This window comes from Ascaphus truei, chromosome 21 (genome assembly GCF_040206685.1).
Source record: "Ascaphus truei isolate aAscTru1 chromosome 21, aAscTru1.hap1, whole genome shotgun sequence".
Classification (NCBI taxonomy): Eukaryota; Metazoa; Chordata; class Amphibia; order Anura; family Ascaphidae; genus Ascaphus; species Ascaphus truei.
In genome coordinates this window covers 32,132,576-32,145,777 of record NC_134503.1, presented here as the reverse complement: position 1 = coordinate 32,145,777, position 13,202 = coordinate 32,132,576, and the positions used below count along the sequence as shown (strand labels likewise).

At 48.0% G+C, this 13,202-nt stretch overlaps 1 protein-coding gene across 5 annotated transcripts in view; it reads left to right on the top strand.

Annotated features, from left to right (window-relative positions):
• The window catches only part of RGS3 (regulator of G protein signaling 3), a 457,941-nt gene that overhangs the window by 268,291 nt on the left and 176,448 nt on the right, over positions 1–13,202 (top strand). The window contains exon 11 of one of the 5 annotated variants that reach the window (XM_075579467.1): positions 10,885–11,486. The exons of the other annotated variants lie outside the window; for them this stretch is intronic. Within the exon in view, the coding sequence (XP_075435582.1) occupies positions 10,885–10,986 (102 nt within the window). The 3' untranslated portion in view covers positions 10,987–11,486. Of the gene's footprint in view, positions 1–10,884; positions 11,487–13,202 lie in introns of those variants that run through there. 5 annotated transcript variants of the gene reach the window in all.

Sequence of the window (13,202 nt, the reverse complement as noted above, 5' to 3'; positions counted from 1 at the left end):
GAGGATTTTTTATTGGTATCCAGACCAGTTTTTATTATTACTCGTTCGCTGCCGTTTTTGCTGCCTTTTATCATTGCACAGTTGTGTCAGGACTTTGGAACTTTGCCAGTACAATAAGATCTCAACAGCGGGGTCGCACATCCGTTGCTCTGCATCCGGTTTACACAGAGGGGGCGATTACACTTCCGGGTTACAGTTCCAACCCCGATACCCACCGGATGACTACAGGAAAGGCCGGAGCTCTATCCTTGAAGGGAGCGGTTTGCCAGTAGAGGTACAGGAACCGGGTACTTTATATAAGTGGACATTATAGGGAAATAACACCTTGCCAGTCTACACCGAACCTCAGGGTCATATACCCACCATCCTGGCATTTGATCCTACTTCCGGGTCACGGTTCCAGAGGCTCTCACAGTTCCTGCACCGATAAGGGCTACTGGAGAAGCAGACACTTCACCCAAGAGTGAGCAGTCTACAAACGGAGTTACAGCAGCACGTGGAGGCGAATGAGTATACTCATAACATGCTTTTACCTTTTATTTGTTTGTGAGTGTATTTTTGTTGGACCTAATCGATTGTATTAAAAGTGTTTTTTTCATATTGCACTAGGATCGGGCGCTTTCTTAGATACTGTCACGCCTGTATGCCCACAGACCTGGCAGACCCCAGTACTGAGGTGGGAACGGTATTACACCACACACCCACAGCAGTGGGAGCAAGCCCGGAGTGTGGTATAGCGTTGCTGGGCCTGTTGAGAGAGTGGTTAAGATACTTGCAACGTCTTGTAGGGTTAAGCGTAAGAATGGTCGTGTCCGTGTGCCAATGTCCAGGAGTCCAGAGAGTAGAGTCGTTAGAGTTGAAAGCCAGGTCCACGGATTCCAGTGGTCAGCAAGGTAGAGTTCGTAGCAATGTTCAAGGGGTACAGAGAGCAGGTTAGTCCAGGACAAGCAGGAGTCAAAGCCAGGGAAATCCAAAGTAACACAGGAGCAGGAAACAGCAGTGACACAGAGGGAGCACAGCATACACTGCCGACACACTTAATTGCAGTGCGGCCAGATCCGCAAGCCGGGAGATTTCCCGGCTTGCTAGTGGCCGCCCCTCGGCGTGCCGCGCGTCATAGACGCGCGGTCACGCGTCTTCGGGAGCCTGCGCCCCCTGCACGCGCGTCCAGGGCTCCCCGAGGGAGCCCTGGTGTCCCGCGATGTGGGGGACGGCGGCAGGGGGTTCCGGGGGACCCGGCGGACCCGGCAGCGGTAGGGAGAGCGCCCCGATCGGAGGGCGCTCTTCTGCTGCTTCGGCGCGCGCCCGTCACCCTCGGGCGCGCGCCAGGCTACTGCTGCGGCCAAGAACGGGCAAATGCTCGAATAAACTTGGCCGCAGCAGTAGGTCAGCACACACAGGGAAACAGGAACTATGCAGAGCGACGATAGAGAGGACAGACAGGGATTGTAAAGGAAGACACACCAATAGGAGAGAGGGGAGGAGCAGAGAGAGAAGTGGGAGACAACAAGGATAGGTCAGGGAGAGAAGAGGAGGAGACAGAAGGATCAGAAAATGAGATCGCCTGCAAGGAATGGGGGGAGGAATGGGGGGAGCATGGTAGAGCTTTGAAGAGGAGCGTGTGCGCGCGCCCTCTATAAGCCGAGGGTGCGTGCACACAGGCTGCGTCACCAGACGCGCGGAGCGCCGCAGGCACCCAGCGGAGGGGAGCAGAGGACTGGACGGGAGCAGAGGACTGGACGGGACCGCCACCGGAGGTGAGGTACAGGCAGCGGGCACAGGGGGTAATTGGGAGCGGGGAGCGTTGCCGCAGGGGCTCGGGGACCGCGCAAATGCGCGCGACCTTCGGGGCATGCGCTGATGCAATGGGGCAGGGAGAGAGGGAGACGGAGCGGGACAGGAGTGGGTAAGTGCAGAGGGACTGGCCAGAGAGGGGACAGAGGGAGAGAAAGAAGGGGAAGGAATCCACTGAACCGTCACAGTATCCCCCCTTGAGGATCGATCTCCGAGCGATCCAACCAAGGTTTACACGGAAATTTCTGATGGAATTGTTGGAGTAATCTTGGGGCTTGAATATGACGTGCTGGTACCCACGAACGTTCTTCCGGACCATAGCCCTTCCAGTGGACCAGGAACTGGAGTTTGTTTTTAGACCAGCGGGAATCAATGAGGGATTGGACCTCGTACTCCTGTTGTCCCAGGGTGGAGACTGGATTGGGTTTCCGGGAGGGAACAGGAAAATGAGAATTCTGCACAAAAGGTTTAAGAAGGGAAGTGTGAAACACGGAAGTAATCCTCATGGTGGGAGGCAGGTCAAGACCGTAAGTTACTGGGTTAATTTTTTCTAATATTTTGAATGGGCCCAGAAATCTCGGAGATAATTTAGGAGATGGCGTTTTAAGCCTGATATTCTTTGATGATAACCACACCCTGTCACCGGGTTTGAAAGAAGGACCAGGTTGACGATGGCGATCCGCCTTGGTCTTCTGTTTGGCAACCGCAGATTGTAGAGTTTTGAGGATCTTTTTCCAAGATTCTTGTAGATTAGCAACATGAGAGTCGGCCGCAGGAACACCCGACGGAGATGGTGAAAGAGGAAGGCAACTGGGGTGGAAACCGAAGTTAATAAAAAAGGGAGACTCTTGAGTAGACTCGTTTTTGAGAGAATTTATAGCAAATTCGGCCCATGGCAAAAGGTCCACCCAGTTGTCCTGTGAGTCAGATATGAAGCATCTTAGATATTGTTCTAGAGTTTGATTCATCCTTTCGGCTTGACCATTGGTTTGCGGATGGTAGCCTGAGGAAAACAAGAGAGAGATTCCGAGTCTTTGGGAAAATGCCCGCCAGAATTTAGAGATGAACTGCGATCCACGGTCAGAGACAATAGAAATGGGAACGCCATGTAACCTGAAAATTTCTTTGGAAAAGTCATCAGCCAAAGTGGCAGAGTTAGGAAGACCCTTGAGGGTAATAAAGTGTGCTTGTTTAGAGAACCTGTCCACTACTATGTTTCCAGGATTGTTCCGGAATGGGAAGAGGTAAGAGAAGTCCTGAAGGTTTGTGATGGAGTGTTTTACTCTGGGCACAAAGAGGGCAGGCAGTGGTAAAGTCGAGAATATCTTTGTTCATCTTTGGCCACAAAAATGTCCGTTTAATGAGATCTGCTGTCCTTTTGAAGCCTGGATGACCGACTGCTCTAGAAGAATGACCCCAAAGTAAAACTTTATGGCGAAAGCGTGGGGCTGCGTATAGGCGTCCTTCTGGTACCCTGAACCTGCTGGGAATGTGAGCTTGAGCTTTGTTGATTTCGTCCAACACATCGAAGTTGTTAGCGGAAATTATACATTTGGCAGGAAGAATAGGCTCCGTGGTTTCATTAGCTTCGGTTTCAGTGGCGAACTGACGAGAGAGTGCATCCGCTTTAACATTTTTGGTACCAGGAATATATGAGATGGTGTAGTTAAAGCGAGAAAAGAAGAGCGACCACCGAGCTTGGCGGGAACCCAGACGACGAGCCCCCTCGATATATAACAAATTTTTGTGGTCAGTGAGAATAGCAACTGGTTCTTTGGAACCCTCCAACAGGTGCCTCCATTCTTGAAGAGCCAGTTTTATGGCCAAAAGTTCACGATTACCTACATCATAATTCCTTTCGGCAGACAAAAATTTCCGTGAAAAAAAACCACAGGGGTGAAGTTTCTCTTGGGGAGAAGTCCTCTGGGAAAGGACTGCGCCGGCTCCTATGTCGGAAGCGTCGACCTCCAAAGTGAAGGGGAGGGAGGTATCTGGATGACGAAGGATGGGTGCGGAAACAAAAGCCTTCTTGAGAACCTCAAAAGCAAGAATAGCCTCTGGAGACCAGGAAGTGATATCGGCGCCCTTTTTGGTCACTGCGGTGATGGGAAGAGCAATAGAAGAATTTTTTTTGATGAATTTCCTGTAATAGTTGGCAAAGCCGAGAAAACGCTGCACAGCCTTGAGTGAATTAGGCAGCGGCCAATCGAGAACAGCTTTCAGTTTTTCTGAATCCATGGAGAAGCCTTGGCTGGAGATGATATAACCTAAGAAGGCAGTAGAGGTCTGGTGGAACAAACACTTCTCCATCTTGGCATATAGGTGATTAGAACGGAGCCTAGAAAGCACTAGTTTGGTATGTTGAATGTGTTCCTCCAGACTTTTAGAGAAAATCAGAATGTCATCTAGATAGATTATGACAAATGTTCCCAATACATCACGGAAGATGTCGTTCATAAACTCTTGAAAAATGGCCGGAGCGTTACATACTGTAAACCAAAGAGCATAACAAGATATTCATAATGTCCAGATCGTGTGTTAAATGCTGTTTTCCACTTGTCCCCCTCCCTTATGCGAATGAGATTATAGGCACCTCTTAAATCGAGCTTTGAGAAGATAGAGGCCCCCTGGAGACGATCGAACAGTTCTGAGATAAGCGGAAGAGGATACCGGTTCTTCACCGTGATTTTATTGAGTCCACGGAAGTCAATGCACGGCCTAAGAGATCCATCCTTTTTTCTTCACAAAGAAGAAGCCAGCCCCGGCAGGGGAGGTAGAGTTGCGGATGAATCCCTTCTCCAAATTTTCCTGAATGTAGGACGTCATGGCTTCGGTCTCCGGGACGGAGAGTGGATATGACTTAGACTTCGGCAGAATGGTCCCAGGAATCAGATCGATAGGACAATCATACAGACGATGGGGAGGTAGAACCTCCGCTTGTACCTTGTTGAACACATCCAGGTACTCATGATACACGGTAGGCAGGGTCAATAGATTAGAAGGAACGGAATCAAGATTGGCAAGCACTGCAACAGGAGACTCCGCAGAAACGGCATCTGCGGACGAAGGCCACTGGAGAGGCTGAGCACCGGTCCAGTCAATGCGCGGATTGTGGAGTTGAAGCCAAGGCAATCCTAAAATAATTTGCACTGTGGGAGATTGAAAAATATCGAAGATTATTACCTCCTTATGACCGTCAGCCAAGGTCAGTGTGTGAGGAATAGACTCCCAAATGATAAACGCCGGCTGGAGTGGTCGGCCGTCGATAGCCTCGAGGCCAATGGGGGTTTTCCTCCTGGCCATGGGAATTTCATTATCTGACGCAAACTTCTGGTCCAGGAAGTTACCACCAGATCCCGAATCGATGAAAGCTTCAACCTGCAGGAAAAGGTTTGGACCCTCCAAAGTAGCAGGAAGCAGAAACTTCTTTGGGAAAGTTTTGGGGAGAGAGGGGCAAGGAGAGACAGTACCCAGTAGAAGCCCCTCTACCTTTACTGGGTGTGCCCGTTTCCCGGCTTCAGGGGACAATTGTGGAGACGATGTTCCGGGGAAGCACAGTAGAAGCAAAGTCTATTCAGGCAACGCCGCACTCTCTCCGTGGCCCGAAGTTGCTGACTGCCGACTTGCATCGGCTCCGGAGACTCCAGTGCCAGGAGGGGTGTTGTAGGCGACCTGTGAGAAACAGAAGAAGGAGAGCGAGAACAGTGCCTCTCGTGCCGTCGCTCCTGAGTACGCTGATCCATGCGTACGCTCAGGTTAATCAACTCCTCCAGGGATGAAGGCCAGGCATGAGTAGCTAGATCGTCTTTCAACGTATCTGAGAGTCCGTGCCAGTACGCGGTGGCGAGTGCCTCATCATTCCATTTGGTTTCAGCGGCTAGCGTACGGAACTCAATGGCGTATTTGGCAGCTGATCTTCGGGCCTGTGAAATGTGAAAAAGAGAGAAGGCGGCAGTCTCGCGCCGTGCAGGAGTATCAAATACAAGTTGAAACTAGCGTCTGAAGAGAGAGTTATCTTGCGTTAATTCGCTTTTGCGCTCCCATAGGGGGGAGGCCCAGGCGAGAGCGTCTCCGGTGAGCAAGGCATAGATATACGCTACCTTAGCACGACCAGTGGGAAACAGGGAGGGGGACATCTCGAATTGCACCTCGCATTGGTGTAAGAAACCGCGGCAGGCGAGGGGATCCCCATCATAGCGATTCGGTGCAGGAATGCAATGCCCAGGACTGACGTAGTTTGTGGCAACCGGTGACGTTCGAGCCATGGGGCTCTCCTGAGGGGAGAACTTGGCCAATTGCTGGGAGACAGTAGACAACTGGTCACTGACAAATTGTAAGGCCTCTATGGAAATCTCTATGGCAATACCGGTACCCACCTCAGGGGGGTCTGCGTTTGTTGGGCTCTGCATAATGGTACGCCTGTATGCCCGCAGACCTGGCAGGACCCCAGTACTGAGGTGGGAACGGTATTACACCACATACCCACAGCAGTGGGAGCAAGCCCGGAGTGTGGTATAGCGTTGCTGGGCCTGTTGAGAGAGTGGTTAAAATACTTGCAACGTCTTGTAGGGTTAAGCGTAAGAATGGTCGTGTCCGTGTGCCAATGTCCAGGGGTCCAGAGAGTAGAGTCATCCGAGTTCAAAGCCAGGTCCAAGGATTCCAGAGGTCAGCAAGGTAGAGTTCGTAGCAAGGTTCAAGGAGTACAGAGAGCAGGTTAGTCCAGGACAAGCAGGAGTCAAAGCCAGGGAAATCCACGGTTACACAGGAGCAGGAAACAGCAGGGACACAGAGGGAGCACAGCATAGGTCAGCACACACAGGGAAACAGGAACTATGCAGAGCGACGATAGAGAGGACAGACAGGGATTATAAAGGGAGACACACCAATAGGAGAGAGGGGAGGAGCAGAGAGAGAAGTGGGAGACAACAAGGATAGGTCAGGGAGAGAAGAGGAGGAGACAGAAGGATCAGAGAGTGAGATCGCCTGCAAGGAATGGGAGGAGGAGTCAGGAGCATGGTAGAGCTTTGAAGAGGAGCGTGTGCGCGTGCCCTCTGTAAGCCAAGGGTGCGCGCGCACAGGCTGCATCACCAGACACGCGGAGCGCCGCAGGTACCCAGCGGAGGGGAGCAGAGGACCGGACGGGACCGCCACCGGAGGTGAGGTACAGGCAGCGGGCACAGGGGGTGACTGGGAGCGGGGAGCATTGCCGAAGGGGCTCGGGGACCGCGCGACCTGCGGGGCATGCGCTGAGGCAATGGGGCAGGGAGAGAGGGAGACGGAGCGGGACAGGAGTGGGTAGGTGCAGAGGGACTGGCCAGAGGGAGAGAAAGAAGGGGAAGGAATCCCCTGAACCGTCACAGATACATTGTATTGTATGTCTTTATTTATATAGCGCCAAAAGTGTACTCAGCGCTTCACAAAGAATACAGTACAGGGAATTTTAAAAATACAACAAGTGTAGCAAAATCAGACAATGGGAAAGGAAATCCCTGCCCTGAAGAGCGTACAATCTAAGAGGTATGATGGGAGACTTACAAAGACAGCAGGTGAGGGAATAAGTGCTGTATATGTGTGTGCTTGGCCACAATGGGTGGTATAAGTAACTGTGGGACAATAGCCATGAGTGCAGGCTATTGGGATGCTTGATTTGTGGGGTAAGTTTTCAGGTTAGTCAGTGTTAAATGAAAAGGTTAACACCATTTACAGGGGAAGAGATGGCAGGGAGGCGTGGTGAGATCAGGTGTGTATGTCTGGCTTCAGGCTTAGGGTACATCCCCAACAGCAGGAAGGAGTAGATAGAGGATGTGAATAGAGAATTTGTGTGGGTGTTATATATTGATTGTTGTTGGGAGAGAGGTGTATAAATAATGGTGCAGTGGGGAGTGGGGAAGTTGGAGAGAACAGGGACATACTCAAAGGAGTGAGGAAACAGTAAACAGAAAAAGCAATAGGGAGGGCATAGTGAGATACAGGAGGAGAGACTTCCCAATTATTGGAGGATAGGAAGAAAGAATAGGATAGGTCATTGAACCGCTTTCCAGAAGAAGTGGTTGGGGTAAATAAAGTCCATTAATCACAACAGTTCTTGTGATAGACCTCCTAGAACCTTACAGGGATAGGAGGAGAGTTAATGTTGTAGCAATAAAGAAAATGTATATAGAAGGCAGAGCACTTGTTTCTATGTACTGTAGGTTTGTGGTGCGTTGAAAAAACCTTTACATATGTCCCAACATAATGAGCCTTCATATACAGTGAATACTATCATAAAAAAGCAGGCGAGCACAGACAAAAGGGACGTTGCGGAAAACCTGGACATGTTATCCTATGATCTTGCCATGTATTCATCAGATTGACATATTGTTTTTCTAATCGGTGTGCTGCAGCTATTTTATTTCTTTAGTCTCAGAGGTTTTGAACATGACTTTTTAAAGCCTTTCCGAGTCCCTTGTATGCGTACAGTTGATTCCCCAAGCCAAGTCGGAAGTGCATCTGTACATTACGGAGGTTTCAAACTTGTACACTTGGTTTGAAGAGCAGTAAACTTGGTCCATGAAATGGTATCACAGACTGCAGCAAACTAGTATGGTAGTACTGCGTATGCCTCACACAATGTGAATCTCCTTCTCCCGATAAAGCAGAACTTGAAACATACACCCTGTAAAGTAGATTTCTAGATGGTGCCTGTCCACACTTGTGTACTGTATGCTCCAGGTAGCAAGATGGTGTTTGTAATTAATGGTTTGGTTCCGAAATTGTAAACTGGGGCAGTACAGCATGCTTGGATGACCATAGATGTTGGAAGTGTGTGTACTCTGTATCTGTCAGCCATGGCAGAAATGGAAGACATGGAAGCTAATGTGCATAGGGATGCTAAAATAATGTAAGCATGGATCTGCACAGTGGATATAGGGTCCATCATGGAAGCCTATAGTGCATATCTTTATACTCCTCTTGGTTTATAATTGCTTTAACATCTTCCTGCTTCTGGATTTCTAACACTTCCACAGCTAAAATAGCTGCTCATTTTTAATTCTACATGGGAGTCAGATGGTGCAGGTATCCTCTGAGCAGACATATGTATGGTCCTCTAATGGCAGCATTTGATATTCATAACCCCACTGCACACACTTACAAACTTATACAGAGCATACAGGACACCCACAAGCTCATATTGAACCCCCAAAATAACCACAACATATATATAAGCATATAAGTGTCACAGAGGAGTGCTACTGAGCATGGCAATACAGTATATATATATTTAAAACCAGAGACATACAGTGGCGACACTGTTTATTTGAGCGCGGCCGTAGCCGCGGTGTGGGGGAGCCGACGGCAAGCCGGCGGCTCATCTCGGGATCTCCCTGGCGCGTGCAGCGCGTCACTCTGGCGCCGGTCACACGGCCCAGGGTTCCCCGGCATCCCTGAAGGCTGCAGAGGCAGCAGGGGTAAGGGGGACGCTGCGCGCAGCTTGCGCAAGCCAGGGGGAGCAGCCAGGGGTTCGGGGAAGGGGAGGGGGACATTTTTATTAAGCGCGTGGGACGGGGCTTATTCTGGCTCGCTCGCGGCTCCGTTTTGGCGCCAGCCGGAATAAGCCCCGTTCATAAGGGGCACAAAACGGGCAAATGCTCGAATAAACTTTGCCGCTGCTGTAACATAAAACACAGACAGAGCTCAGTGCACATCCAGTAAAACTTATACACGGTACAGTGCCTAAATATACATGTATAGATATCTATTAAATAAAATGGTCTTTTAGTTTAACATTTTGGCCAAAGTGTTGTAAGCCCCTGAGCCACTACACGGCAGACCACATCTCAAGGGTCCCTAACACTAATATAAATTCTTAATAACACTGTGCATTACCAGGAAGAATATTTATAATAAATCTGTCAAAATGGTTAAAAGCTCACTCCATAGCATCTCCCACTCTCAGGGGAACTTGCTTGCTTGCAGTGTGATTGTGACAAATCTAATACAGAGTGCTTTTCCTGGTAATGTACAGGTTAATAAAAGCTTCAATCAGACTTAGAACTTTGCAACTAATTTTGACAGATTTATTATAAATCATTATTCCTGGTAATGCACAGGTTATTAAGAATTTATATTAGTGTTAGAGACCCTTGAGATGTGGTCTGCCGTGTAGTGGCTCAGGGGCTTACAACAATTTGGCCAAAATGTTAAACTAAAAGACCATTTTATTTAATAATAATCTATACATGTATATTTAGGCACTGTACCGTGTATACGTTTTACTGGATGTGCGCTGAGCTCTGTCTGTGTTTTATGTTATGTCTCTGGTTTTAAATAAACTTATACAGAGACCTGATGCACACATCGTATACATACACATATAAATATATATACTTATATTGGAGGAATTGAGTCCTCCTTAGTCCGTTGCACCCTGCAAAAAATTCTCTTAAAATTCTCTTGCTGTCCAGTGTGTGCTGTATATCACTGTCCTGTTCTGTATACACACACATGCACTCATATAAACCATCATATTCAGATTTGCGCATTGAGTCTCACATTCTAATACAGATATAGATGGCGTTAAGGGCACCGCAATATTGATTGCAAGAAATACCACGGCCCCCATCTCTTCAATGCACGCATTATTTTCTGCATTAGTTCTCTCGTTACCAGGAATAACCCACTCTTGCTACATCTGTACATACTGTTATATACTGCAGCCATTGTAAGCCCATGCTTTTGTTATGCTTATGTGGGTGCTATCCCTGTTATAGTGCAGACTTCTGGCTGTATTGGTTCTGGAGAAATGTAGATATATTGCTGGTTGTGATAGCTTCATAGATTTAGCTGTACATAATGCATGTCAAGAACCCGTCTCGACAAAATGAGTACAACTACATCTAGGGGATCAGATCTGGTCAAATGGAAGGTATCCCAGAAATGAATCTCCATTGTTAACGGGCACATCACCTCTCTGATCAATCTGTCTTTTTCATGCTTAATTTCTTCAAAAGCCCCCCAAGTAAAACACGCCTACAACACATACAAATGTAAAATCTGTTGGTCTATTCCAAGGTATTCGATACCTGCAAAAACAAATCTTGTTTTCTTCAGGACCAATATGGTTTCTACAACTACACACTGCAAGGTGGAGGAGACAATCCACCGTGTGACCCAACATCTCGGCCTCCTGAAAATACAGGGAACCAGACTTGATAGAGACGGGCTCTCCTTACTGCATCACTGCCGAGGCACTGGAGACCAGCCTTATAGAGCCACACAATACACAGGGTATGGTTGCCCTGGCACAGCAGAGACACTGGCAAAAGGATGGTTCAGATGTTGGCAGCTTCTGTTCAGCAGAAGAGGAAGGAATATCAAATAACCCTGAGCTCGTCATTGCAAAAAGGTTCTGTCTCTTTTAGGAACAAATTGAACTAACGTCAGTGACATTGTTATAAAGGAAACAGAAGTGTGCGTATTTTGACAGCCTATGCTTATCGTGCTGTTCTCATTTACAATTTGGGCTCTGAATAGGGGGAAGGGTGAGTATGATCCACCCAATTGATTAGGTCATTCTGTTTCTGCACCCCACCTGCATGTGAGATGAGGAACAAGAGAGGGTAAGGATTAGCACAATGTAAGGGAATAAAATACACACCTGGTTACTGTTTAAAGATGTTTCTAGAACAAAATAAAAGCCATTGTGAAATATATATACACGTTTGAGCATTTTTTCCCATGAATTTCTAGTTTTACCTGAATTAAGTAAAATTGTAAGATGTAACCTAGAAGACATTAGCTACATTTTGGGCCTGCATGGTATTTAACCTTTTACTCCTGTGCAAATCACAAAAATTTCACATGTCAAAAACACAGCAGAAGAGAAGAGACCCATGAGGTTTGAAAAGCTCTGTACTGTATGTTCTTATTTATCCTAAAAAGCAGGGGTGGGTGCACAAAGTCATAATTCCCCTCTCCCCCTCCCCCCCTTACTTGCTGTCCAGCATCTCCTCTGCGGCATAATTTGAGAAGATGCGGGAGGAGAAGCTGGAGAGAAGGTAAGAGGCAGTTTCAGAGGGCCCGTGCTCTCCCCCAGCAATCACTTTAAATTTTGTGGGGGAGAGCACGGGGCCTCTCTACACGCAGGGCTCGGTTCGGTGCCCCCCTTTCCCCCTCCCCCCCAGAAAATTTCAGCACTAATTTCACTATAGCAGGGGGATGCTGAATCAGAAATCAACGTGTGCCAGCTCCGGAAACCCCCTGCTCCAAATCTATTTACAAACAAAACACATGGTGCTGCATCTTCTCCTTTAACTGCCCTGCAGCTCACACACAGCACATATAGTGCTTCTAAATGTTGACCCCTTAAACACTGCATACATGTTGTGCGTCCCATGCTGTTGACTATATCATTGTTGTGTTTACTCTTTTCATTATGCGTTGGAGGAAATACAAAGGACACGGGATGACAATAGCAGCGTACGTACCTGCTGAAAGGATTTTCCTTGATGTGTTTGCAGCTTAACACGCTTTGGCCTAAATATTATTATTCGCGTTCATTTGTAAAGGGCCAACATATTCCGTGGCGCAGTACAATGGGGTTAGAGACCTCAGGTGCATACACAGAAGGACATACAGACCAGCGCAAACAGATGCAGAGAGGTAATGAGGGCTCTGATCCTGAGAGCTTACACTCTACAGGGAACAAGGGGCAGTGTTGGAACAAAAGGTAAAGGGGCGGGATGGAGTGTACTTCAGGAAGAGCAGGAGGCTCATCTCCAGACCTCAAGCCCCCCCCCCCCCAAAGGTCATGTATTCAGGATATCCCAGCTTCCACACGGGTTGCTCAGAGGCTCAATCAGAGGACCTCTGATTGAGCCACCTGCACTGAAGCAGGGACTGATTGAGCCACCTGTGCTGAAGCGGGGATATCCTTAAAACCTGACATGTTGGGGAGAGCTTGATGACTGCAGTTGAGCCCCCCTGGGATAGAGTATGGTACAGCCGCACAGCTAGAAAAGCATCAAAAGATTGAAGTAAACAAGCTGTACTTACGAGACGAAGAAATTTATAGAAATTAATCAAATAATTTGCCATATTGGATGTGCGTTCAGTTTGTTGACTTATTCTCCCTTTTTATCACGCGCGGTTTCTCTCCTCACCTTATCTTTATTGGTGCTCTGATAAGCAGTGGGTAAAGAAAACACTTGATTGACAAACACCTCAGAGTCCCCTACAAAATGCAATTTGTACTTAATCTAAATACAACAACAAAAACACAAACGCAGATCCAATAATGATGTTGGCGCACTTTGTGTTTAAGGAAGCCAATGACAGGCTGAAAAAAAAAAAACTTAAATGCATGCTTGCTAATGCAAGAAGCCTGACAGATAAAATGGGGGAGCTTGAATTAATAGCTGCAAGGGAGC